This window comes from Myiozetetes cayanensis, unplaced genomic scaffold (assembly GCF_022539395.1).
Source record: "Myiozetetes cayanensis isolate MyiCay16 unplaced genomic scaffold, myiCay2020 scf2-11, whole genome shotgun sequence".
NCBI lineage: Eukaryota > Metazoa > Chordata > Aves > Passeriformes > Tyrannidae > Myiozetetes > Myiozetetes cayanensis.
Window position 1 is genome coordinate 100,005,011 of NW_026087411.1, and position 25,987 is coordinate 100,030,997.

Genomic DNA, 25,987 nt, shown 5'->3' on the forward strand with positions numbered 1-25,987 from the left:
ACCTGTAAATACAATGGGAAATGCAGGAGGAAGTTCTGTTTTATAACAGGTTTGCTCCACACCTCTTGTTTGGAGTGGGAAAAAGTTGCTATTTTATCTGCAAAGCTAGATGTTCACAAACACAGCAGCTTTGAAGAATAAGCACTTGTTTAGCCAGTAGCAGAGCTGTCAGTCATGACTTTGATGTTAAAAAACATGAGTTTGTTCTTTTTTTTGGGGGGAGCATATTTTTTCTATCCCATAGATATATTTAGCTTTTTAATTTTTTTCTTTAAAGTATGTTGGTACTTCTGTATCTTTTGTCTCTGTATTCTTTTTACTAATTTCCCGATAACCCCTTCTCTGAAAAATCATATTTTAGTGTTCTGTGAGTTTCTACTTTCTGCTCACCATACCAGCTTGAAAATATTTGCAGAATACTAAACTCCTAAATTAAAACATTATAGAAAATTGAACTGTTTAGTGCTACTGGGCAAATGTAATGCCAGACAGTGCTGCAATATCTGATACTGGAAATACATTTCAAGGCATATTTGAAAGCTTTCCTTGCATTTTAAATTCCTGAGGCTTTCTTTTTTGCTTTATTCTTTGCTTGCCTTTTCCTTCATCTGTCTCAGTGTTTCTTATTCCTCTGTTATGTACTACCCGCTTTATGTCCCATTTCTGTTCTTCTGTGATATTGCCTGTCTGCCCTCAGAAGAATGCAGTCTTATTACTTTGTGCTTTTCTCTTTATTTTGTAAAATCCAGAAATGGAATAGAATGAGAAATTTGATCAACAGCAATTAGAAAAATAAATGCATTTTAGAAAATCCAAACAGAAATAGGGAGGGGGCAAAAGGTGCAAAAATGGTGATGCAAGTTTTTGTGAATGTTTTTCAAGTACCTTTCACCCTTATATATTAAAATGACAACATTATCAGGTAAAGAGTCACTGTGTGTTTGTACATGTAGAATCTTGGTTGTTACACAAATATAATATGAAGAGCGAAGAATTGAGTGAAAAATTACTAGTGAAAATATTCCCTGGAATTTTCTTCCCCTTTTTGATGTCTAGAGGAACTCCTTTCTTCCTCGGTACTTGTGCCTTTTATAGTTATGTTTCTTAGAGTTTTAGAAGAGCTTGGTAGTCCTAAATAGGCCATAATTTTTCATGTTCTTGGTTTGTTGTTTCAGAGATTGAATTCAGTTTACAGTAGTCATCAATTTTATTATAATAACTCAAAATTAATTAAGAGTTCAACGATGCTAAAAATAAATTTTGGTGAAATCAGACAAACATAGGAACAGTTTTGTATATTGAAGTTTAACACAAGTAATAGTAAGTGTGCTCTAGTCTATTGTAAACTCTTGTGAAGATTCATAAATTTTCTCTTTAGTGCCATTTTTGCTGAGCTGTTGTTGCCAGACTAGAAACCTCAACAGCCTTCTTTGCCTAAGAGGCTTGTCCAGACGGCAAGCACTGTTTTTGTTATTTTTTCTGTAGGATTAATAGCAAATTCCACTGAATATAGCACTGAGATATTGCTAGAGAAGCCTATAAAACCTCTTAAATTATTAGCTGTGTGTAACTGTGTGTTGTCATGCCTTGCATAAGCTAGAAGAAATAAAAGGAAATGGTGTGCCATCATTAAGGCCACGAATATAGTGAGGATTATTTTAAATTGAAGAATGTGAAATTAATAATGACTGCAGTCATGAAGCTGCCTTCAAGGACAGGCATCCCTGTGAAGCCGTTGACTACAAGGATTAAACCGATGTTCCTGCTTTTGTTCTCTGACGCAGTGGTGCCTGATAGCCACACAGGATGCTCTCCTCTGTCCCAGGTGTCGGAGCCGGCTCTGTTACCTGTGCCGTGCCCACAGCACTGCCGGCTCAGGAGCCGGTAGGTGGCATCCCAGACCAGCCCTGCCGGTGGAAGTGCTGTTGGCAGTGTCCTCATCCCGCGTATCAGCGGGCTGGACCTCCAGCGCTGCCCGCTGCCCCTCGCAGGCGTGGCTGTCGCCTGCCAGTGTAACCGCGGAGCTGCCAAGCTCCCTGCACTTCTGAACTGTTCTGTGCAGGCTGCTTTGCAGGCTGTTCTGTGCATGGGGAGCTGTGCATCCAGCTCTCACTGTTCCTGTCTGAACTGGTGAACAGTCTGTGGGGAAACACAGAGAGAAAAATCTCTGCAGAGTCTTTGCTGAATTTTGTACTGGTGTGCTTGTAGTGCATTTTTCTTCATCCTGGCTGGGTCGTGATGTAGTGAAGAGAAGCTTTTTTTTTTATTTATTATTTGTCTGAAAAGGTTCCTAACTCATAAATCACTCTGCTAAATTAAATTTTCTCTTTGCTGTTCCTCTTAGTTTTTAGTGATTCATCTCAGTAAGGAAGTAGGGAGGTTTGGTTTTTTATTTGTTTGGGGTTTTTCCACCCTCTTAATTATTTGCTACATTCTTTTTAAAAGTTGTTTCTTTGACGTTGAATTTAAATATGGTTTTTAAAAGAATACCTGTGTTTCCACAGTTAGAGATTATAGGGCAGACCTTAACATCAGTAAAATTTCTGCAGTGTAAACAACATTTTCGTTGAAGTCCTACCTGTGCTGAAATTTAAAACAGTGTTTTAATCCCCAACTGGGAGTCATTGATTAAAGTACATCAAATTTTCCCTTGTTTCCTCACTGTTCCCTTATCTCTCAAATGGAAAATAGTATTGCCAGCTCATAAGTAATGTTATTTATATATTGTATAGGAGTTAATGTCCTTCTAGAACTCCAGGTTTAAGTATACTTCCCAACAAAAGGTCTGTTTTGGTAGGTACCATAGAGAGTTCTGTCTTTTCGTGTGATCTGGTACCTTAGTCAACTGAATTAGCAGCTTATAAAATAGGTTGTTATTGCATGCTGTGGTAGATGAATAAATTAGAGTTAAGCTGTTTAGTAGAAAGGTACACAACCAACCAAAATACTCTGTGTAATTATTTAAAAATGTTACTGGTTGTTGGACAAGGGTCCTTGTATGTTCATTTATCTTGTTTTCTGTATACCTTGGATCATGTGTCTATCATATGAATTGCTTTTTTTCTCTTCTGTTTTTAACATAAACCCAAGAAAGCACCTCTATATACTCTGGATCAGTAGATGGCAGCTTGTATTTTATGAAGAACCAAAAGGAGAAACTGAGGATGACAATGCCAATGACCCTTTCATTTTGTTATATGGCATTACTCTGGTTGAGAGAACCGATTACGCTGTCTGAGCTCTTAAGGTATGAGGAGTCTCTAGTGAAGAATTTTTGCTTTATAAATAATAATTTTTTAAGAAATTAGATCTGTTGCCCTCTTACTAATTTGCTCAGTAAGAGTGAGAAGTTCTCTGTATTTAATTGTCTTACCTTTCATTTGACATAACAGTTGGTACAGCTGCTGTTGGAGGAGGTTCTTCTCTGTCAGTTGCAATGAATTTCAAAGACCTGTAAGGAAAAAGGTTTTGGAGCTAAAGAAGCTTTGTATCCTTCTCCTCCAGAATTTCATAAGGTTCACTGGAGGTGTGTATGGTCACACTTCTGTGATATTTGCTGTTGTCAGCATGTCAGAATTAAATGAGTAAACATTCTCCAGGACTTACATCAGTGTCATCATATAAACAATACCAGCATTATATAGTTATCTGAAAGGTAGCAAAGTAGCTTCATGCATGAAGTTGGGCACAGAAGTTAATATAGGAAGTTCGTTTTGTCTTCATATCTTTGTATCTGTAATTATGAGAGTTCAGAATAATACACCTTTTAATATAGTAGAAATAAATTGTTCTAATAATAGGGTTTGATGCTAAATGGAGACTGTCAAGCTCTTGCTGACAATGCAGTTCCCTTTTCTCCTCTACTGCAAGGCTATGAACACATTTCTTATTTACTTCGGGAATGAAAAGTAATTCATCAACTCTTTTTGCTGGCAATAAATATTTTAAATCAGGCCCAAACAGTTTAAGTTCAGGAATTCCTAGATTTTCATTGGAAGATCTTTTGTATACTGATACTCCTTTTAAAATGACTTTTGAAATATTAGGTGTTCCTAAAGTACAGTTGAAAAAGCACCACATTGCCAAAATTTAAGGAACAGAAACACTCAAGTAACTACACTGGCAAATCAAACTTAAAACTCAGACAAAACAAAGGAAAAAGTGATTCAAAATTCAGCTGATATGGTAGATTTCAGTTCTTTAATTTTTATTTTTCAAATATATAACCTGTGAGTTAAAAGGGAAGGCAATGAGTACATCATTCCCCACCTGTGGCGCTTATAACTGGTGTAGCTGCTGAAAGTGTGGTGAATGGAAGAGAGGTTTTACCCCAGAGCCATCGTGGCCTCTCTCCCCTGGAGTGCCTGTTCCACTTGCACTCTTCTAGCTTTGTACAAGCTTCCCAAGAAGGGTGGATGTTGAAGGATGCTCTTTTGCAAGTACTTTCAAAAAAGGGGAGGTTTGTATGTCTTGAAGTAAAGTAGCTGGTACTAGTTAATTAATTTCTACGCAAAACAGTTTAACCCTTTTACTTTGGGGTCGGCCGTGTCCTTCATTGTCCAGAATTGCACAAACCATTGCCTATTTGCAGAACTGGATACCTTGTTGCATAAAAGATGCTTGTAAAATTTTCAGCAAAATGACCTAGTATTCAGAATTCAAACTAGCACTCTGCAATACAGAAGTGTTTATTGAGTAGATTAAGATCTAGTAGAACTCAAAAGTGGTTTTCAATAACAAGATTTATTACTGGCTACTGTCTGTATGAGTCACAACTACCATAGCATGCTCTGTATTTTTCTCAATGATTAGAAAATAAATAAGGTATTCCAAGTAGTAAAATACAATTACTGGCACAATAACTGGTTCAGACTAAACAATTATTAATTACCCATTTGGAGAGAAAAAATAAATAGTTAAGTATCTCTTCTTTGGTTATTGTATCTTGGAAACTTTCTCTGGAAACGTTGTTGGGTTATACCAGGCAAAGACATCTTCACAAGTTCCTGTCTTAGTACAATGATGTGGTTGGAAAAAACCCCAACCAAACAACAACTGTCCAAGTCAACTGTTAAGAGGAAAGGTAGTTTGTTTTGTTTGCATATGAATGGTTTATTGTTGTATTTGGCACTTTAAAAATTGGTGACTTCAGAAAAGATCCAGGAAAATGGTTCAGAACCTGGAGAACATCCTTTGGACTGAGATCCTTAAGAGGAGAGCACACTTACTTGAAAGGATTTAGAGAAAACATGAAAGCAGTAGAAAAAGCTGGAAGAGATTAAAAAAATCAAGTACCAAATATAGCACAGAAAGGCATAATCCGAAACGAATAATTGGAAATGGAAATAAGATGTTTTGAATGAGAAGATACCATTTAATTAGATACAATTTATGTGTGTAAAACTGAGTAAATCATAATGATTCAGTGACTTTAAATGCACTGAACATACAAGCTGAATTAAGCACAGAAAGTGATGTTTCAAAGAATGTCATTTGTTTTGCAAAGTTTTACCATGATACGATAGTTGTATAAGACTGTAATTACGTTATCATGCTTCCCTCCCTACCCTTAAGGTCTTTGCCTTTCAACAAGTTTGATGAAGAAGGGGGAAGAATTTTAAATTGCATGAACTACCATAAAATACTTGTTTTCTTACTCTTGAATATTTAAGTTTAAAAAAATAAGACAATGTTCACATTTTTGCATGCATTAAGATACACAGATCAAAATAACCCCAGACCAAAGATGAAAATTATTCAGAGAAAAATTAAGTATTTAGCATTACCTTTTAAGTCTCTGTAGGCAAATTGTTTTATTTAAACCAACTGAATTAGAGTTCTGTTTAAAGTTCTGCTTTGTTTTTTCCTCAGTTTGGTTTTCTCTGTACCCTGAGGTCAGCTGACTACCACTCCTCCCTTGTGATACATACTTAGGCACTATGGTGAGGCAATTTGCCAGCTTTTAAAGGATTTACAATACCAAAAATATACTCCTCCTTGCTACTTGACACACGTAGCAGAAAAACACTACAATTACTTCCTCTGAAAGGAACATTTTGGTTTAAAAATAACATTTTTCACAACCATCTACTCAAGCCTATGCTACACATCAAATCCTTTTCCATTGTAAATAGTCTCACAGTATTCCATGTGATATATATTATTTATCTAAGTAATAAAATAGTTGAGTTCTGGAAAAAGTTTCAAGATCCTAGACTTTGAGATTCTGAGAAATAATGCCTTTCAAATAAGGTTATACCTGGTTGTGCTCGCAAGACTGAACTTGTAATCAGTTTGTGGCATTACTGTGTGGCTTTAGCAGATGCATCATTTCCTTGTAGCATGCTGAGGACCTAGGATTTTTTTCATGCTTGGACCTTACTAATGTACACTGCTGCTGTAATTAGGAGAACATGGCCTGTGTACTTTATGTGCCAGTCATGTTTTCAAGCACTTCCCTGACAGAGCATAGTCTTACAGGTGTTTTGACCATCTCTCTGTTAAATGGGAGGTTTGGAGGAACCGCAGACAGAAGAAACTGTTCTGAAATGCTATTCCAAATCTGGATGTCTGGATTAAGTGTTAAAAACTTGATAAAAGCAGCACATTATACTCATAGCAGGCTAGTTGTGCTGTAGTTTTAGAATGTAAAAGCGGCTTTTAACCTGAGAGAAAAGAGAATTCTTTCTTATGGAGACAGTAATTTCAGGCTAGAAAATATGTCATTTTTTTAACAGTTGCAGTGCTTTGACTTGGTACAGCCAAATTAGTGAAAACTTCTTTAAAAAAGGCATTTTGTTGGACATTGCTTGTCTCTTGCAGCATAAGGATGTGGTTCCAGCATCAGTTTAAGCTGCTCTGAGTTTCTGTTGCTGTGATCCTGCATAAACATTCCTATTCTTTCTCTTGCACAGGTAGCAGCATTTATCTAAAGTAGGGTTTAATAACTGAAAGAAGTAGATCTGTAGAAGATTTATTTTGTAAAAGTTTCTGGACATTTTAGTGCAGGTTAATGTGCTTTGTTGCACTCTCTTTCTGCCTGTATGCAGTAATGTTCCTGCAGTCAGCTGAGTGTGGTACTTTATCCATTTGGAGTCAAACCTTGGAAGAGACTGATTCTCAGTCTGATCCACTGAGAAGTTACACAAGTGCTTTTGTCAGCAGGGAGGAGTGTGTGGCAGGGGACTGAAGGGAGGGTGGGATTTCCCATTTCAGAGGCAGCAAGCTGTTAGGGTGGTTTGGCTGCATCACCACTACACCACACCCGAGGGAAGGTCCTGATTGTCTGTCCTCTTCCAGCTGCTGCTGTGCTGGCTCAGGAGGTTGCTGCTCTCTGGTTCCAGCTCTTCAGGTCTAATGGTGTGATTGTGCCTTAACTCGTCCCAGCCAAAGCTTATCAGCTGAGCCAGTAATGGGACACCATTGAGGGGATGGTCTCGCTTCCCTTTGTTCTCCTGCCTGTGTGATGCATCCCTTTCCCTCTGCCAACTCTTTCACTCATGGAACCATCTGTGAGCCGCCTCAGTTTGTTAGACGATGGGAAAGAAACCCTTTCAGGCAACAGTGCAACGGGTGGTTTTCTGCTGCTGTTGCAAGTTACATTTGGGGAAGGGGATGAGGAGCAATAGGACCACACACGGCCAGATCACCAGGAGGGAAGTCCTGCTAGTTATGTTGAGCTTTTTGGTTGGCTCAATCAATTTTGAGAAACCAGACCTCAAGCTTATGTTCTTCAATTTAGTGTGGGTGACTCAAAGGAACTGAGGAACTGCAAGCTGCTCTGCAGGTCAGGTGGGATGGCGAGATGGGTTTGCAGGATGGCCTCACTGACCACGTGGGCCAGTGCACAACTCTGCTTGGGGTGGGAAACACTAATGCTGGCTGAGGAAAGCTACTGAAATTTCATTAGCAAAATGCTCTTCACACAATTTGGTTAGGAAGGATTGTGCAGCAACTTTTACCTCTTCATTTAAGAGACTTAAACACAAAGTATTGGAATAAAAACTATTGGGCACTGTGATTTTTCATATTGCTCTTATTTTTCAGAAACTGTTATAAACGATGGGTTAATTCTAACTGAGACAGAGTTTTGATTATCACAGAATCAACTAGGTTGGAAAAGACCTCTGAGATTGAGTCCAACCTTTGACCTAATACCACCTTGTCTACACTTTTTATTTTAATCTTGTTTTTAATAAATTTTTTCAATTAAACTGAAAATTCAGATAAGACTGCTTTAAAAAAAGTAAGCTTTAACTGTAAACTTTGCAGTAACTAGCTTTTAAATAGAATTTTAGTCAACTTCAATAAATACGCCCTAGATGGAACAATTAGTGTTGAGGGCATTGGACTGGTAGAGGGCAGGTGAACTTAAATATGTATGTACATGGAAAAAGTCAAGAAAAATCAGATACTGCCAACCACTTACCAAAGCCAGTTTTTAATTTAAAAAAATGTATTATTGGGTGCAAATAAAAATTAAACTACTTGGATTTATTAGTATAGGAGACCATTTCTATTTATACGTGAATAATACTTTAAAAAAAAAAAATCATCATACATAGAACTGAAACCACATTAATTACATCTGTATTTGCTCATCATTCTGTGACTTTCCTGCCTATCACATTACCTGATTCAAACTCCTCCAGCAGAAAGTGTGTGTTTTTTCAAAGTAAAATTTACTTAAGGCTTTAGAAATTTGAAAAAAAAAGTTCCATACCTTTCAAAGGAGGCTTAAAGCAGTTTCAGAAATGCAGTAGCAGAAGAATGTGCAGAATAAACTCTATGTAAACATGTTGATTGTGTGCTTGCTACCAAAATGTTATCATTTGTCAGTCATATCTGAGCTGGAACTTATAAACCTGTTAAATGATGGAACTGATTTTTGTCCTGTGGAGCATTTAGGGGTGTGTAACTTCAGACTGAATTGCTTAGGCAGCATAATACTGACGTTATTTCAAATCAGAAGTTAATTTGTATATTAATTTTATAATAAATCTATGTATTTGTCATCCTAAATACTTTCTTGATTTGGTCTTCATCTTTTTTTATTGCAGGTTTGTTGTTGAAGGCCATATTCCATATTTGAATGTTTTTCAGCATTTTCCGGAAAAGATGAAATTATGTGGACTTGATCTTAAGATCTTTTGTGTAGAGGTAATTTTTTTCTTAAAGAAAAAAAAAAAACCACAAAACCTAGTTATTTTGTGGTATTTTAGTTGTTTTGTTCACTGTACTAATAAATTGTTTAAATCTGTTGTTATGTAGTAGTGTTCATGTTTCACAGTGTTGGAGCCTGTGTGGAAACCAGTGCACTCTGTGACTTTTAAGTGCTTTGATCTTTAACCAGTCTTATTAAACTGATTACCTAAGTTAAAATGAAATCAATAAGTGCTTGTGGAGAAGAAGGTGTTTAGAACTGATCTTGAAATACTCAGAAATAGGATTTGGCTTCACGTCTAAGGGCAATATATTATCCTTTTTGGTGTTTATTTAAATTATCTTTTGAATTTGTTTGTAAATCCATATTCTTTTTATGAAATATGGTTTAGATGCTATCTCTTGTTCTGTTTCTTGCTGTACTAGTTGAAATATATCAAGCCTAAAATCTACATAAGGGCTTACAGCCCTTTTAGGAGCTCAGTAGTGATGGATAAGTCTTGAGTGAAATGTAAATTTCCCATACTTAAGATTATTATGTATTGTGGTAACAGTTGCCCAGTGGTGTTTGTGATGCAGATAAAAAAAGATTTATTATGGATTTTTGGAATGTGCAAATAAAATGTTAGCTTTTAAGAGCAGAAAGCAGCAATTCAGCTGACAGGAGAATCTGGGTTTTACTCTGCTATAATGGTTTTGTAGCCCAAGCCCTCAGTGATGATGTTGCAAGTAGCATTACCATTCTCCAATATGCTGCTTATATTCAGCAGGTCATGGGTTGTTCAGGAGCTGTAGCTTCAGAAGTTGTAGCATTTATATTTTTGGTTTTATACCACTGCTTTCCTGTTTGAATAAGTGAGAATTATGACCTCAGCTTTTAAATATTGGGATAAATTTAATATAAAGCCTCTTGATTTCTTTTTCTGTCTTAGATATTTCCTTAAAAGAAAAGATACATTAGGTTGTAATATGGGCGTAAACCTTTTTTTAAATTCTCTATGTCCTTTGCCTCCATCCTCTGGATTTGTTTTTGTCTTATGAATTGTAACTGTAAAGCTTGTACCATGTGCCAAAGTGGGAGGTCTTGTTTGCAGAGAGGAGGTGACAGTTGCCCTTGGATGATCTTACTACTTTTGGGATAGAGGTGCACCCCTCACTTCTGAATATAAGTGGATATGGATGCTAATCAAGTAATCTCTTAACTTTGTTTTCATTGAGATACATAGGTTCTGTAAGCTTACTGTACTGTTTGTTTTCCAGCCCCTCCAGTATTGTTGTGGCTTCCTCTTTTTGGGAATATCTGCTCCTACTTTACTCTCAATGCTACTTAGTAATTCATCCTCAGGTTTACTTAATTTTAATGGGTTTTTTACTACATCATTGGGCTGATAATTGCAAAAACCTCATTAGCTCTTTCTTACATCTTATGTTTCTCAGTGTAGCACTCAGATTACCCATGGCTTACTGTATCTAGTTTTGACTTCTGAGTTTTGAGAAGTACAAGAGATGAGGTTATTGTCCTGTAGCAGGAAGTGAAATCGTGTAATACTCCATCCTGAAAATACAGCCTGCATTCTTTTCTCCTTTGTGTTACGTATAGAATATTTTATAGACACTCATCTTAAAGACCTTTATGATATTAAGGCCATTATAACCAGGCGGGTAGGTTGCCCTACTGCCATTATTTATTGTGCTTCAAGTCTGGTGAATATAAGCTGCAAGCATGTTCCAAAATTCTGATAACTGACAGGACTATTCCATATGTCTTGCTCTTTTAGTTTCAACAGATTTTTAGTGCATTTAATTGTGTCCTGTGCTGCCCAAATTTGAATGAAGAAGTAATTATGTTGTAGTAGCTTGAAGGATTTAAAGTCATTCTGAGTATCATTTTATCAGTTAAGTGCAGATGAAGCCTAACTAGATAAGACTCACGTTGCATCAAAATATTCTTAGTGGCTGAAAGATTTTTTTCAGTAACAGTTTCCCACATACCCAAAATATGCTGAATTTGTATGAGATTGAAATTGTTACAGATTTGAGAAAAATAAATGCAACAGTATTATAAGGTGAGTCACATCTACTTTCTATGTAGTGATGTGTTTACATATACATGCACAAGGGGTTTTTATGCTTTGTCATTTATTAGTAGTATTTAATGTGCAAAGAATGTGACTGGTCTCAGGCTTCCCAGGTGTAATGAACTTCTGTGCTGGGTAACTTAGGAATGGAGTCTTTATCACTGACCGTTTTTCCCTGTCCTGCATACTATTTAGCAATTAGAGGTGATTGCAGCATCTGCTGTACAAGGAGAGGCTGAGGGAGCTGGGATTTTTATCACTGAGAAGAGAAGGCTGGGGGGCATTTCAGTAATACCTGTCAGGGAGGAGTGGGGATGGAGTCAGGCTCTCTTCTTGGTGATGCCCAGTGGAAGGACAGGAGTCAACGGGCACAAAGTGCAATACAGGAAATTCCATTTAAATACAAAACTGTTTTACTGTAAAGGTGACTGAATGCTGGAACAGGTGACCCTGAACCACTGTGGGGTGCACAAAACCTGATGGCACGCAGTCCTGAGCATGTTGCTGTAGCTGACACTGCTCTGAGCAGATGCATTGGACTCTGTGTAATCTCTGGGGGTCCCTTCCAACCTCAGGTATGTCTTATATTCTATTTCATGTTTTCAGTGTAGGTGGCAGATAGGCCCTTCATATTTTAGTAATGGAACAGCTTACAAGAAGGACATAATTCTTCATTCTGCTCAAACTGAACTTTATTTAAAATACCTGCCACAAAGGTTGTGGACACTGCTGTCCAGAAATCTGGGAGCTCTGGGCATGACTGTCTCACAAGTAAAGAGAAAAGGAGCCTCCAGCTCTCCACATCATCTCTATCATGATGCATAATTATTACACAGGTGTGAGGTTCTAGCTGGAGGTAAGTACTACCTCACAAGTATTTTAGGAAGGATAAAAGTACTTTATAGAAGATCTTTGTGGAAAACGAGTTTTTTATCTTTCCATTGCTCCAAGTCTCTTTTCTAAGCTTTTACTTGGTTATTCATCCTATTTATCCCTTCATCTATTAAAATTATGTGTATGTTAGAAGTTAGCATTTGGAAAATGGATTTTACCTAATGCAGTATTAGAGGGTTCACAGGGCAAACAGCAGCAGTAACAAGATGCTCCTGCTTAGTTCAGAAGTCCTAAGTTTCCAGTACAGGAGAGGAAAAGCAAAATTTCCTTTTTCTAAAACAAGTATTCTTATTCCATTTGATTAAAACTCTTTTTTTATGTATCAAGAAAGAGTAGGATACTTAAGGTTTTGATTTTGTTCTGTGCAGGAGATCAAGGGGGTTTTTTTGCTGTTTTGCAGTTTGTTTAACTACAGTAAATCTCTCCTTTGAAATACACTGGCTTGTGCCAGTAGCCAATACGTCTTTGATAAGCGCAATCATCTTTTCTCTTCTAGATGGAGGTTTCCTTTTTAATGTACAGGATATCTATTTCCTTTAAAGCCCATTAGTATAGGAGTTAAAACTTGTTTGTAAGTCAGTACTAGTATATGTAAAGTTCAGTGGATAATTTGCAGACAACTTGTTTTATTTTGTTGATACTATTTGTCCTACACACAAATTCCCTCTTCCATTTCTGCTTGAAGTAGGATACATCCTTAAGATACGCATCCTCTATTTTGCTTTTAGGGATTCATCTTCATCCTCATACAAAATTGATTAAAGTATCCCTTTTCTTTTAAACTAGCAACAGCTTGTCCTTACCAGATCTGTCTGTCCTTATATTTTTGACTCAGGACTGTTTACCAAATTACTTTTTATGTAATTATTTTGTTTGTGCTTTAAAGTTGGTTGTGTTTTGCTGCCTCAAATTTATCTTCAGATTTCATTACTTTTTATAAAACTCATTATTTTTTGGTGTATTTTACCTTTAATGGATTGTAAATGGATTTTTTAGTCCAAATGTAATTTTTGATTTTGATTCTCACATTCTTCACACGCACACAAATTTAAATGTACATGTATATATGGGTAAGCAGGTCACTCCCATGGCTATTGGGCAACATGATTTACTGAAGTATTGAAGATAACAAACACGTCACTTCGGAGTATGTGCTGTGTGCAACAGGATAGGTGTAGTCTCATAAGGATCTCTCAGATCCTGTTGTTCTAAGAAGCTTTGGGAATGGTTGTCTCTAGATGCACAAGTATCTGGACTTGGCAAGGAGCCCGATGTGTGACTTCAGTGACATTCCCTTCTCTCAGTCTCTTCTCCAACTTTGAAATAACGATTTTAGGAAAGAAGGAGTTAAGAAACTTTTTTTTCTTAAAGGGGGGGGACCGGTAGGAGATTGAAGTTGGTGGATGTTAGTCAAATTCTGTTCAGAACTGTCCAGCAACCTGCTCTCAAAGGCAGAAGGAATGGGTATTTACTAAATTATCCTTGCTACTTCTTCTGCCCTGGAGTGTGGTCATGGAATGGCTTCTCTATATAAGCCTTTCTCCCCACCCCCTCCTTGCTCTTAGATGGAAGTAGCTGCACAATTCTAAGTCTGCTTTAAACCTTCTCTCTTTTACAAGGCCACTGAATGTTTTAGTGTTGACAGTGTTGTTGATATACCTTGCTGTATAGAAACCTACACCTTAAAAATACTTCCTTTTTTGTTTTCAAATGTAATTCCATTCCTCTCTTTTTCTGTGTTTTTTGTTTGGTTTTATGATCCCTTGAGTAGTGCTATTCTGTAACAAGAAATGCATTTACTTTAACAGCTTTGACCTCGCAACACGGTAAAATTGCCATCCACATTACTTTTGGGTTGTTTTAGTACAACTTCTTATTTTTTGTTTCATTTTACACATCCAACCTCCAACTTATATTAACAGAATCACTGTTTAGTTTGAATTCTGCTCTATATAATTCACCTATTTCCATCCATAGATGTCTTGATTCTTTAAAAACTCCCAGTGTTACTCTTCTGATTTTTCCATGATACAGAAAAGCTTCCTAAACTTCCATCTGAGAGTGATGTTTGCATCTTCCTTACCTTTACCCATGGAAAACTCTTGAAAAGTGGCAGCAGTATGTTGTTACTTGTCATAAATCACTGCTATGGACAAGAGAGAACAATCATGAAAGTCAAAAGCATATCAGGATTTTCTCCTCTTTATCCCACCTAACTGAAAGTCGTCTTGTTCCTTTCTTCTGGCTGATACCTTTTTTCTTTCAGGCTTAGTAGCTTATCAATCTCCATTAAAGTTATGTCTCTTTTGCCAGTGTTGGGTTAGGCTGGTAGCTCTGGGGAGCTCTCATTATGTTCAGTGTAGTAAGGACTTTTTGTTCATGCTCCATTGTGAACTGATATTGGCTTTGATGGGAAATTGAAAAGTTGAAAAGCAAATGTTTGCCGCTCTATGAAAAGTTCTAATTCATCCAAGGCTTTCCTTTTCCTAAAAGTAATATGTGATATGTGTTGAAGTGGATACTATAATGTATTTATAAAGCAGACTGGAAAATTTCAGCTCCTTTGAGAACGTACCACTTGAGCGTGGAGTGCTTTATTTTGTAAGATGCTTTGGATTTATTTTATTTGTGTTGGAGGAATATATACCTTGCACTTAAGCATTCACACACACACACCCTCCCTAGCTTGGATTGTTAAATTTATTTCCTCTTTTATTTAAGAGTGAAAGGCTTCTTGAACCATTGAGAGATGATCATTCTTCTCCACGCTGCCTGGAAACTTTCCAGGTCTTTGGTTTCTTCTTTACAGTATTCTATAGCTTATATTTTCTTCTTCTATTCAATTTTTTTTCTTTTTTGTAGTGTTGCTTGACTTTATTCTTGGCAGCATTTTTATATCCATATTTCTCTGACACTAATCCTTCTGTCACCCATCATTCTGTCAGCTTCAGTAAAAGCTCACTTCTGCTGAAGATTTGAGAGATCTGATTTCTGAGAGGATTTTGCCAAGCTGCTCCTCTGGTATCAGGGATGCTTCTGTTTTGCTCCTTTGTTCTGCATGCTTTGCTTCCCACAGAGCAACTCTTGACTTTTGAGTAAATTATGAGTTGCATTCTTCCAGTGAGACTTGGTGATAATTTTGATTTGGGTCCCCTTTAACTTTCCCATGAAGAAAAAAAAGGTTTTTCAGATCAGCTTCTTGTGGGAGCTGGAGCTTCAGTCAGCTCTCTGCTCTCCTCTTCTGACCTTATGAAGGTTGCTTGACTGACAGGATATTTTTAGCTTCTATTTTTCCCATTGCCATAGTATTATTTTGTTCAGGATCCACGCCAAGCTAATCGTTCTGGAGTTCCTGAATCTCCCCTTTTACATTTTTTTAAATACTGCATATTAATGTGGAGAGTTCTTTGATGTTTAGGATTTCTTAAGATTATTTTAAAAACATTTGTGTTTCAGAGAACTCCTCAGTTATTTCCTTGAAGCTTCTTGTGTGTAAATTATCTGTGCCTCTCCTTTGTAAAATACTCCATTTTATCAGATAGTGGTTTGGTTCTTTGCAGACATAAATTTTTCTCTTCCTTACATATGATTTTAATGATATGGAATTGTATGCTTTTTCCAGTTACAAAACAATCTTACTTTTCTTCGTATTTGTTTCATGACTTACCCACTTAGCTGTGGCATTGAAGTTCAAGGTTTTGGGGTTGTTTGTTTTTTTAGTTTCCCTGCTGCTTATGGTGGCTTAGTCACCTTAACATATTGTTTCATTGCAGAATATCTGTAGTGCTGTTTCTTGTCTTTTTTTTTTTTTAATCCTGGAGATTGTCCTGGAGTGCTACAGGAAGAGCACTGCAGTCAAACATCCCCTCTGCTTCAGAAGGGGAATCTTTTTTTCTGTGGTTTTCCCTTTATCCCATTATTCCACAATAAAAAGGAATCTTGTGGACTTGTCTGTGAGTGTAGTGACCTACCATGACTGTTTGGAGAGGTCTAATACCTGTGCTTTCACAATTAGGAGCTACATGGTTTTGTGTTGTTTTCTATACTACTTGAGAACAAGGTTTAAACTTGGAATTTGTATCCTTCTGCAGTATTACCCAGTGTGGGACTTGTCATCCATGTCCAAAATGATGATGTAAAGTTAATAATTTATGTTACAATATAGTTTAATGTTGCAGAGTTTTTCCATGGCAAGCAGGTTAAAGACACAGCACGGTAGATTTATACCCTCTCTCTTGTTCTCTTTATTACAGGCAGTATTGCAATTGGAATATGGTTGTTAATACTTGTACCACATAAACACTTTGTGCCTTGTGACCATCCAGCAGCTCAGTTGCTCTTTAAAAACTGGTTTGAATTACATGGGGCTGTGCCACAGAAATGTATGTGAATCAATTCAGCTTTGTTCATATTTTTGTTTTGTAAAAGCCATTTTGTTTTGTAAATTTAGCTGAGAAGTTTAAGTAGTTTAAGACGCCTCCTGATTTTGATTTCCCTGTGAATGTTGGGGGCAGAAGAACTGTCAAGTAGCCTGGAGGAAAACATGAAATTGTAAGGTTTCTCATGGATTAAGGAAAGACAATTTCTCAGTACTTTGACAGTTACGTGCTGTATACAACCAAAACTAGGAACTGGTTGTAGACCTGGGCTGTTAAGGGTAATGGCTCGATTTTAGAAGTAATTTGACATTCAATCACTAGTAATTTCTAATAATCTTTGCCAACTTGTTACAAAGTATGAGGGGGTTTATATAAAATATGCTTCTAGGATTGGTTAAATGATTTATTTCTGTTCTGACCAGAAGTAGCATCAGTATTACTGGTTTGTTGACAACTAGTTCTTTGAATTTGTAAATAACACAAGGAAACTATCACTCCTGTATCTTAGTGTATTGCTTGACTTACATTGGAAACACTTGTTTGCATCTTGTTTTAGATACTTCGAGCTGGTTTTGTTTCGTTTCCTGCAGTCAGGAGCATATCACAAATATTTTCCCGTGTTTGAAGTGTATAAACTTAGATAGGATCTTCCCTGGGAAGCTTTGAAAAGTAGCTACCTCTCTCACTTACTGAGAGTATGTTCATTAGATCACTCAAATGTAGATCCAACAGGAAGGATAGATAGAGATTAGCAGAGGGACTATTATTAGAGTATTGATGCTTCTCTCTTGTTGCTTACACTCAGCTCTTTTCCTGGAGGTCTGTGCAAGCCTGTAAAGTTTGCATGCTGTTTTCACTCACAATGGTAATTCTTCCCACCCTGCACTGAGAACAAAGCCCACATGCTTTTTCATCATTCCTTCAAATACTGAAAGACTTAATATCTTCTCACAAAATAAAAGAAATGACCAGTGACCTTTATTGCAGCACAGGGAAGAGCAAGTTCTGTACCTGAACCATGAAGTGCTCAGGGTAAAGCACATTGTTTGTGGGGACGGTGTCACTTAGGAATGGCTGTAGAGCACTCAGCTCATAGCTCGTGGCATATGTTTACATAAAACTGTAATCCTGACCACTGAAGGTCCTTGGAAATCTCATGATGACTTTTTAGCATTGCTAAAAATACAGGTATTCGTCCTGCTCTTCAGGCTAATTCATCCCTTAGGTTTGCTGGTGTCATTCCTTTATTTGTACCCTAAATTGGATGCAATGTGGCTGAGTGCTTTTATGCAGCAAATGATAGTTCATTCTTTAAGTTTGTTTTATATCAAAGATGCTATTTATGGTACTATGATTTCATCAATTTAAAAGCAGAAGGATTAGCATTTGCTTCATTAAAGACTTTGTAAATAGAAGTTTATAAACTTGACAATATTTCTTAAGTGCTGGTGTTTATTTGTGGGTGTGGATTTAGTCTCCTAATTATGGTACTCTTCTAGGAGGGACAGATGAAGTGAATCATTGTTCTAGGGCTTTATGTTTTTTATCCCAGTGTCTAAGGAGGAGTAAAATTCTCTGTATACTTTTGTATTCTGAGTATTGTGTGTGGTAACTGCTGTAATTGTTATTGTGTAAATGATTTATACCATTTGGTGACTGCTTTAGTGTTGCTTATTTGGTAGATGACAACAATGCTATGCTAATGATAGATACGTTAAATGATTTTTCGAGTCTGAAGATGTTTTTTTAAATAAAATGGTCTGCTGTCCATTTTTGATGAGTAAACCTTGTAGGAAAAAGTAAAATGGTTGTCATTGATACAAGTAAAGGTTACTTACAGATGCAGTAATTTTTAGAGAATAATGATAATTTTAAACAAAAAGTTCCAATGAAAACAAAAGTATACCTACAGGTTACTTAGTCTTTTTAATTCTATTCAGTCTTGGTTTTTTTCACTTTTCTTCTCTTTCATCTTGATAAAATTCTGCAACAAGTCAAACCTTCCCCATTTCACATCTGCTGAGATATAACTATGAAGCTCTGAGGTTATATGAGAATACAAAGGGAGCAATACTTCGTGAAATTTCTCAAACTTTCTTCCTGTCCAACAGTTCACTTAAATATCTTTATGTGGAGAAAATAGTATTAAGAAAAATTGATTTGTAGTGTTCTCTGAAAGCTGGTGTTATCAATGCTATTACTTTTATGTACCAGCCTTAGTTTAAGTATCTGTGTCATCTTATTTACACAGGTTTCTGTAATCCCTTCATGATGCAGTTTTCGAACATGTAGTTGTTGTAGCCCAGCTACATTGGAATTATTTTTTAATAACTCCTGACATCTAATAAAAGAATGGAGATCAAAACAATTTTATGTTAATGTATAAAACTGTCATGCAGCTGTATCTTAAATACTACATGGAATTTTGATTGGATGTTTTGCTTTTCTTATCCTCCCTTTCTTAAAATTGCAGAAGAACTAAGAGGTGCAGAGTCACAACAAGGATCATCAAACCTAGGGACAATTTTCCTACATGAAATAATATTATCTGCTTACCTTTCAACCTAAAGAAGAAGTCACTGAGAGGCAAATGTGGTGATAGTTTGTTGATCGTATTTAGGAGACAATTGTTCATTGTCTCTTCCAATACAAAGACTGGGAGGTGTCAGAAGAGGTTACTGGTCTGCAAGTTCAGAATCAAACAGCAGGAGATGAGGCTTCATACATTTTGTGGGTAACTGGTGAAACTCCTTGTGTTAGAGGATGTTCTGGATGTTGAAAGGGCCAGATGCTGACTGTACCAATACCATGAAGGGAAAGGGATCTGGAAAAAGCAGAGATCTTACTGCTGACTCAGCCACAAATGCTGTGAAGCTGGACAGACGTTTGGTAATGTCATGCCTTGCTTGGTTCATAAATCCCTCCCTGTGCATTTTGCTTCCTTGCTGATGGATGCAAGGCTAAATAGATCTTTTTGGATTGATGCGGTACAGCCACTTTTTTGTTTGTTCTGGGGTTGCAGTTATGGTTTCAGTTTATGGTTGTTGTATTCTGGAGAGACTTTTTAAAAGATTGTAAAACTCCGTTTTTCATTAACTAGTTATCTTACAGTAACTCTATTTTAAGTCATAGTTCAAACCTTTAAGGTAGGTGAACTAAATATGATCCCATAAAGTTTCAGACTTAGAGATCCGGGAATGTTTCTTATTCAACTCGAAAAATGTTGAGGAATGATGAAATGGTAAAAGTATGCAAAATCATTGCATAAAAGAGGTATGTCTAGCCTATGATAAAGAATTCTTAGCAATGAAGACTGCACATTTCTTTTAGGCAAAACCTTTTCATTTTGAAAAAGAGTTTTTTATGCTTATATTTTTCTAGTGATCTTCTGGTTTATTTAGGTGGAGGAACTAAGGGAATTGCTTGTTCAGTAACTCACAATGTAAAATTTCTTACTATTGTGTAGTAGCAGTGATCCCAATGTCAGGAGGAAGAAGGAACTCTTGCAAGAAGCCTGACCTAGAAATGTGGCAAGAGGAGAAGTGCAAAAAACCATGTAAGGGTAAATAAATTCCAGGTCATGGGGGAGCCATCCTCGGTTGACAGAGATGGAACTTTAAGGATTTTTGCACTTTACCTCTATACCCTTAATATTTCTAAACAGTCTTCAGTTTTGTGCAGTCCTCTTCTGGCCCTAAAAGTAAGCACGTATCTTGGATTTGTGAATAGATTAAGCTAATACTATCGTCTTTTCATTTGTTTTAATAGTGATTAAGGTTTTAAAGTTAAGCATATGGAATTTAGGAATTGCTGAAGTGGATATGCTTTTAGCTGAGACAATGTAAGTGCACTAGGGTGTAGTCCTTAATTTCATCTCACAATGTTCCTAAACCAAGATAGCATCTCAGTTCAGCATGCAGGAAGTGGCAAGATGCTCTGTATGTCTTTTCCTTGTCTTCATTTAATGTGTGAGTTTAAGCCCACATTAGTGCACACCACGTGAAGCCAACTCAGTTGAAGAATGTTTGGTTCTTTCTCGTCCTTTGCTGCTGGTCATTCCCCCTCATCATGCGACGCTGCCTGGTGGCTGCTTCTCCAGGGCTGGGCTCTCAGGGGTCCTGTTGTGCTGCTCTATCACAAGGTGGAAAACTGGGACAAAGGCACCTGCTTGAGGCAATGGGGTGGGTTTGTGGCACAGTCATGAGGAAACCTGAAGACTTTCTAAATGCTATAAATGGTATATTTAGGTTTTTTTTTTTCACACTGACTTTTCAAAAGGATTTTGTATCCCTTAATAATGTGCTACTGGCTAAAGCCCATGACTTCAAGTTCACAGGAAACTGCTGCCATTTGGATTGTCGAACACTTTGGATTTTGGTGGATTGCATATTTATGTTTTAGTTTGGGTCTGATTCAAACAGAGTAATTCCTGACTAAATCTATTAATGAACTCATGAATGCAGGTCAAAACGCTTGCTATTTTCTCCTGGAGTGTTTGGACTGGAATGACAGTGGCTTTCTGCTTCCCTGGAAAGTATATCTGCCAGACTGGCTTTTAGACACGTTCCTTTGTTTGCTGAGGTCCTCTTCTCAAAACATTCCAGGTCTCATGTGTAAGAGCCTCTTTTCCTAACTAAAATTTGAATGACCTTAATTACCATAGAATTTTTTTTATTTCTTTTTCTTTGTGGTAACTATTTAAAGAATTCAAATTAAGACAGAAGCCCGTCATTCTTGTTTATTTTTAAAAAAAGTCTCCTAAGAGGGATAAAATTCTGTCTGTACAAATTCTGCTAATCATCTATGCTGCTTTTACTTTCCAAAACAAGCCAGCAATTCCTGCTTTTGTCTGCTGGTGTTTTGAGATACCTTGTAATCTTAGTTTTGTTGGGGGTGAGTGTTTTTCTATCTGCGGGATTTTTTTTTTCTTCCTAACGCTGTATTTTTTGTGCATTTTAACAGGTGCATGCAATACTTGTTCAGTAGAAAGTAGTGCAGAATGAAAAGAAGCAAGGGTGAGGCTTTTATTTGAAAGAAAAAAAAACTGAGGAGGAAGTTCACTGCTGAAAGGGTTATTGTAATCAAGTTTATCATGGGAGCTTGCTGTTGTGTAACAGAAACTCTAGCTTGTCCATACCTGTCTTAAAGCATTACTTAATGAAGAAAGAAAACAAACCTACCAAAATATTTATGAAATTCAATAAAATTTGTTCCCAAACTCTTAACTTTTAATACATTATGGCAGTTCAGCTTCTTATTGGTTACTGTCTGTTTGTAGAAACACTACAATTTTTACAAAAGTGATATTTGTCAGACTTACCCTGTGAGCATGAACAGGTTAATGCTCGAGCATGTATCTCTCATGGTTTAATAATATTGAAACTCATTCATTCAAAAACCACTTTAACCAGGTACTGTGTAATGAAAAAAATGTCTTCCTCTGAAAGGAGCCTATTGAAAGGTCTGCTAGACAGCCAGTGGAACTTTTTTTCCCCAGTAAAGGGGTACATCTCTACTGGACATTCAGTTAGTTTTTCTCTTGTTTGTGGGTTGCTGGGTCATCCTCATGCCATCTTGAATTCTTCAGTAAAAACTGTTTGTGTCAATGTAATGCAATCTAATATCCTAGCACACCTAATTTTTTTCTCTCACAAATGCAAACCCATTGTTTATTGAGTCATTTTCTAACATTGATCTTTTTGCTGTGCAGAGTTCCTTCTCATTTTCTCTACAACAATGATCAGTAGTAATTTGTGATTTTAGGATGTAGTAGTCGTTGCAGCTTTTAAAGGAGAGAGCAAGAGAGAGGCTGCCAGTGTGACATCTATGATTTTCAAATGGTGCCTTGACTTTTTTTTTCCCCTTCTTTCCATTTTATAACAGACAGATAACTTGAGCAACTTCTTTGCCTGTCATCAAGATGGACAAATTGATTTCCTTTTCCTTTCTTAACCTTTTAGGTACCCTTTCCGTTTGACAGCAGGCTTGGTCTCTTTATGTCTTTCCTAGTGGCAGGAGTCTCACAAAATGCATATTTCTTAGCAGTTATCTAAATGGAGTTGTAGCAGTTTCACCTGTCTTTGTTTTTCTTGTCATTTGGTTCCCTTTTAATAATTCCAGGCACACCCTCTTGCTGTTACATCAAGCACCTGTATGTGATTCATGGGTATCAGGGTTTGAGGACATCTCTCTACTCGTTTAGTCCATGTAAGAATGACTGTACTTAGTCAGGCTCGGGGTTCGTGGAATCTGTTCTCCTGTTTGAGATGGTGACTTAGGAAAGGGGGTAGGAGCAGGGTGCAGTGATTCTCCCCAGTGTACTTTCACCCTCACCAGCAAATCACAAGCCTGGGACGTTTCTATGCAGCAGCAGTAACAGTGCTGACAATGTCATAGAATCACAACATGGTTTGAGTTGGAAGGGACCTCTAAAGATTTTTGTATACCTTATGCTCTGGCAAAAAAGGCTTTCCTGAAGCGGCTACATAGAATCTAACTGTGCAACAAAGTTGATTGTATTAGTTTTTTTCCAGCTAGGTTAGATGGCAAAAATTTTTTTGAGTGTTTCTTATTTTTTAAAAGTTTGTATTCATAATACACGGTGTTAAAGCATGTTTATTTTGTGTGTGATGGCTGTTGTATTAGTATGCAGCTGTTTCAGGTGGGATGGTGGTGGTCCTGAGAGGTAGGTAGTGGTCAGGCAAGGGGGGAAAACAGTGTGATTTAAAAAAATATCTGCAAGATTCATTGGTATGTGTTTATATGGGAGGTAGCCAGATCAGTAGTACTGTAAGAATACACAAAAAGCTTGGCAAAAATAATCATTAGTAATCTAGAAGTTTAGGCTTGCTGACCACAAGTGTGTAGTGATTGGTTCACAAGGTCATTTCATTCAGTTTTAAATATTAATTTGGATGTAAATTTCACAGTTGATGCAGTTATTGTTTCTCCTGTCAATTCTTTTATGTAACCTGCATGCATTGTGGCTGGTGTCGTCCCACATCAGGCTCTTGCTGCAGATGACCAGATATATCTGAACCACTTGAGCAGCAGGAGCAAAGTAAGGTGAACCAAGTGTTGTAGAGAATTGGACTGCTGTGCTTGTTGTTGGTACCTATTTTACCTTATGTAAATGTAAAGCTGCTTGGATTCCTGGGAATGTGTTTCAGTGCAGTCTGCGTTCAAAGATATTTACACACATTAGGGCAGCCATTTGATTTATTATTTTTACACTAATTATCTTTTATTGTATGGGCATGCCTTGCTTTACACAAGGTTTGAACCAAAATTCTGGATTGTGTTGCATAAAACCCCTTCCTCCAACCCTCATAACTTGACATTTCCCAAACCTTCAAGTTAAATGGATTTCTTAGTCCGTTTCCTGACACGTTTGGTACACTATTGTTCCAACTTGGTTTAGGTTGAATTTGTCATCTTAAAAATTAGGAAGCCTTGCTGAGTTTTGGACAATTGCAATCATATCCAACTTTAAATGTCAAATGACTCTCAGAGACCCACAAAAAAAGCCGATAATGCAAAAATGAGTTGGACCTTATTAGATTCCAGTATTAAATGGTCATTAAATAAATCACTTGGGAAAAATGTCCACTGTGGAACATAAGCAGCCTAGGTGAAGGTAGAACTTTAGAGAATGTACAGGCTTGGGAAAAAAGGGTTCCCAAGATGGAAATTCACAGGTAGAAGGATGATGAGGAAGGGAATTGTGCTGCAAAAAAAGTACTGAACAGGAAAGAAGGAAAAATGGAAGGGAAAAATTTAAAACAACTGTATAATTAATTCTTTTCAGAAAGGATAGAACATTATCATTGTAAAATAAACCGAGTTGTGAGTATTGTGAATATGTAAGTCATACCTTAATGCCTGCAGGGATATTGTCCTGATACACAAGAAGGAAATGGCCTATACAGTCATCTAAGAGGAGAGTCAGTCAGACCACATTTAAAACAAGAAACTACAGAGCCTGCAAATTATTCTAGAAAGCCAGCCAGTGCATATTATTTTCTACTTGTTGATCAGCAACATTCTGATATTGTCCTAACAAGTAGGAGAGGCTGCAATCTTGGCTTACCCAAAACAATTACTTGTTACTGTGATCTGATTATCATGCTAATAGTTTGGCTCCTCTGCTCCTGAAAACCAGCTTGTTGTTTTCTAATATGGGTGAAAAATGCCATGTAACTTCGAAAGATAAAGACAACCAATTTAAATAATCTATTGACTATCATCATATAAATCTTGTTCTAGACACTTCTTCACCAACTCAAAAGTGTGTATTTTGTTTTCCTGTGCTCAGCTGAAGTCACTGGGGAGGAGGGCATGGGGAAGTACTATCAAGTAGTAGTACTAATCTTCTGTACTGCTTTCTGGAGAAGACCTGTAGCTACCTTATTTGACATATATGGGAATAACATGAAAGATTTTAAAGACAAAACTTAAGAAAAGTTCTTGGTAACCTCTGTACCCCATCTAGACAAGTTACAGACCCTGTCAGCATTGCTGATCAGTCTTGAAGAAATCACAGCTTGCGAAACTCCAGAAAAGGCTAGCAAGTGGCATAACTTTAAAAGGGTTTTCTGTCAGTCTTCCTGGAATTATTAGATGCCCTCAAGGGTTTGTAACTTGAGTTTTATGTGTGGCTTTTATACTGTTTCCCAGGTTCTTGAAGCAAGGTGAGACCTCAGTAAATCCACGTGTTGATGGACAGGGGAGTTGTCCTAATATTTAGCACAGAAATACAACATGAATTTTTTAATTTATGATTGGATAAGTGAAAGTTACACTTGGAGAGAGTGTGGCATATGATCTAACACTGTCCTCTATTGTCCAAGCACTCCTCCCTTGGGGTTTAATCATGGGGTGCTGGAGGCAGAGTTTTTTTACCCGAAAGAGGGAGGCCCCAGCTCTGGATCTTGCTTTCCTAGTGGATTTGCTGGTTGACTTCCAGTGCAACTTGTTTTATCAGGTTCTTTTTTTTTTTTTTTTTTTTTTTTTGGCAGAGATACATAGCTAGGTAGAAGGTGATAACTTTTATTAATTTTGAGGCTGCTTGTTTGCTGTGTCTTGCTTTTTCTTAATTTTGTCCCAACACTTGTGTTGGTTGTGTGGAATTTGGGAGTTCTTTTTCTTTTAACCCTTGCAGTATGTTTAAATAAAAGAATAAAATATTTTCAGAATAAAAGATTTGCTGTGTGAACTCACGGCTCTTTCAGAATTAAGCAGGGTATGCAGTGACTGGTGAAAACAGCCAGTGCTTGATTCCTAAAATAACCCAGCAGTCTCCTCAGTCCTCGACCTTTCCGCCTTTGGCCCTTTGCTGTGATGTGTCCTGCGGAGGTGTGATCTTGTGCTGGATCCAGCTTATCCTTGCAGCTCCCAGTTCCAGAGATGACTGTACTCCTGGAAGCATGGTCATGACTCAGTGCTGCGTTGTAGCAACAGGAGTACTGCGGTGAA

The 25,987-nt window shown here is 37.2% G+C and overlaps 1 protein-coding gene across 6 annotated transcripts in view; it reads left to right on the plus strand.

Annotated features, from left to right (window-relative positions):
• TAF1B (TATA-box binding protein associated factor, RNA polymerase I subunit B) overlaps window positions 1-25,987 on the plus strand; it is a 53,231-nt gene that overhangs the window by 4,748 nt on the left and 22,496 nt on the right. For all 6 annotated transcript variants that reach the window (XR_007628978.1, XM_050315936.1, XM_050315935.1 and 3 more), the window contains exons 7-8: window positions 3,091-3,247; window positions 9,060-9,159. Coding sequence is in view for 5 of the 6 variants with exons in the window: in XM_050315936.1 (XP_050171893.1) it covers window positions 3,091-3,247; window positions 9,060-9,159 (257 nt within the window). In the remaining variant the exon portion in view is untranslated. The remainder of the gene's footprint in view (window positions 1-3,090; window positions 3,248-9,059; window positions 9,160-25,987) is intronic.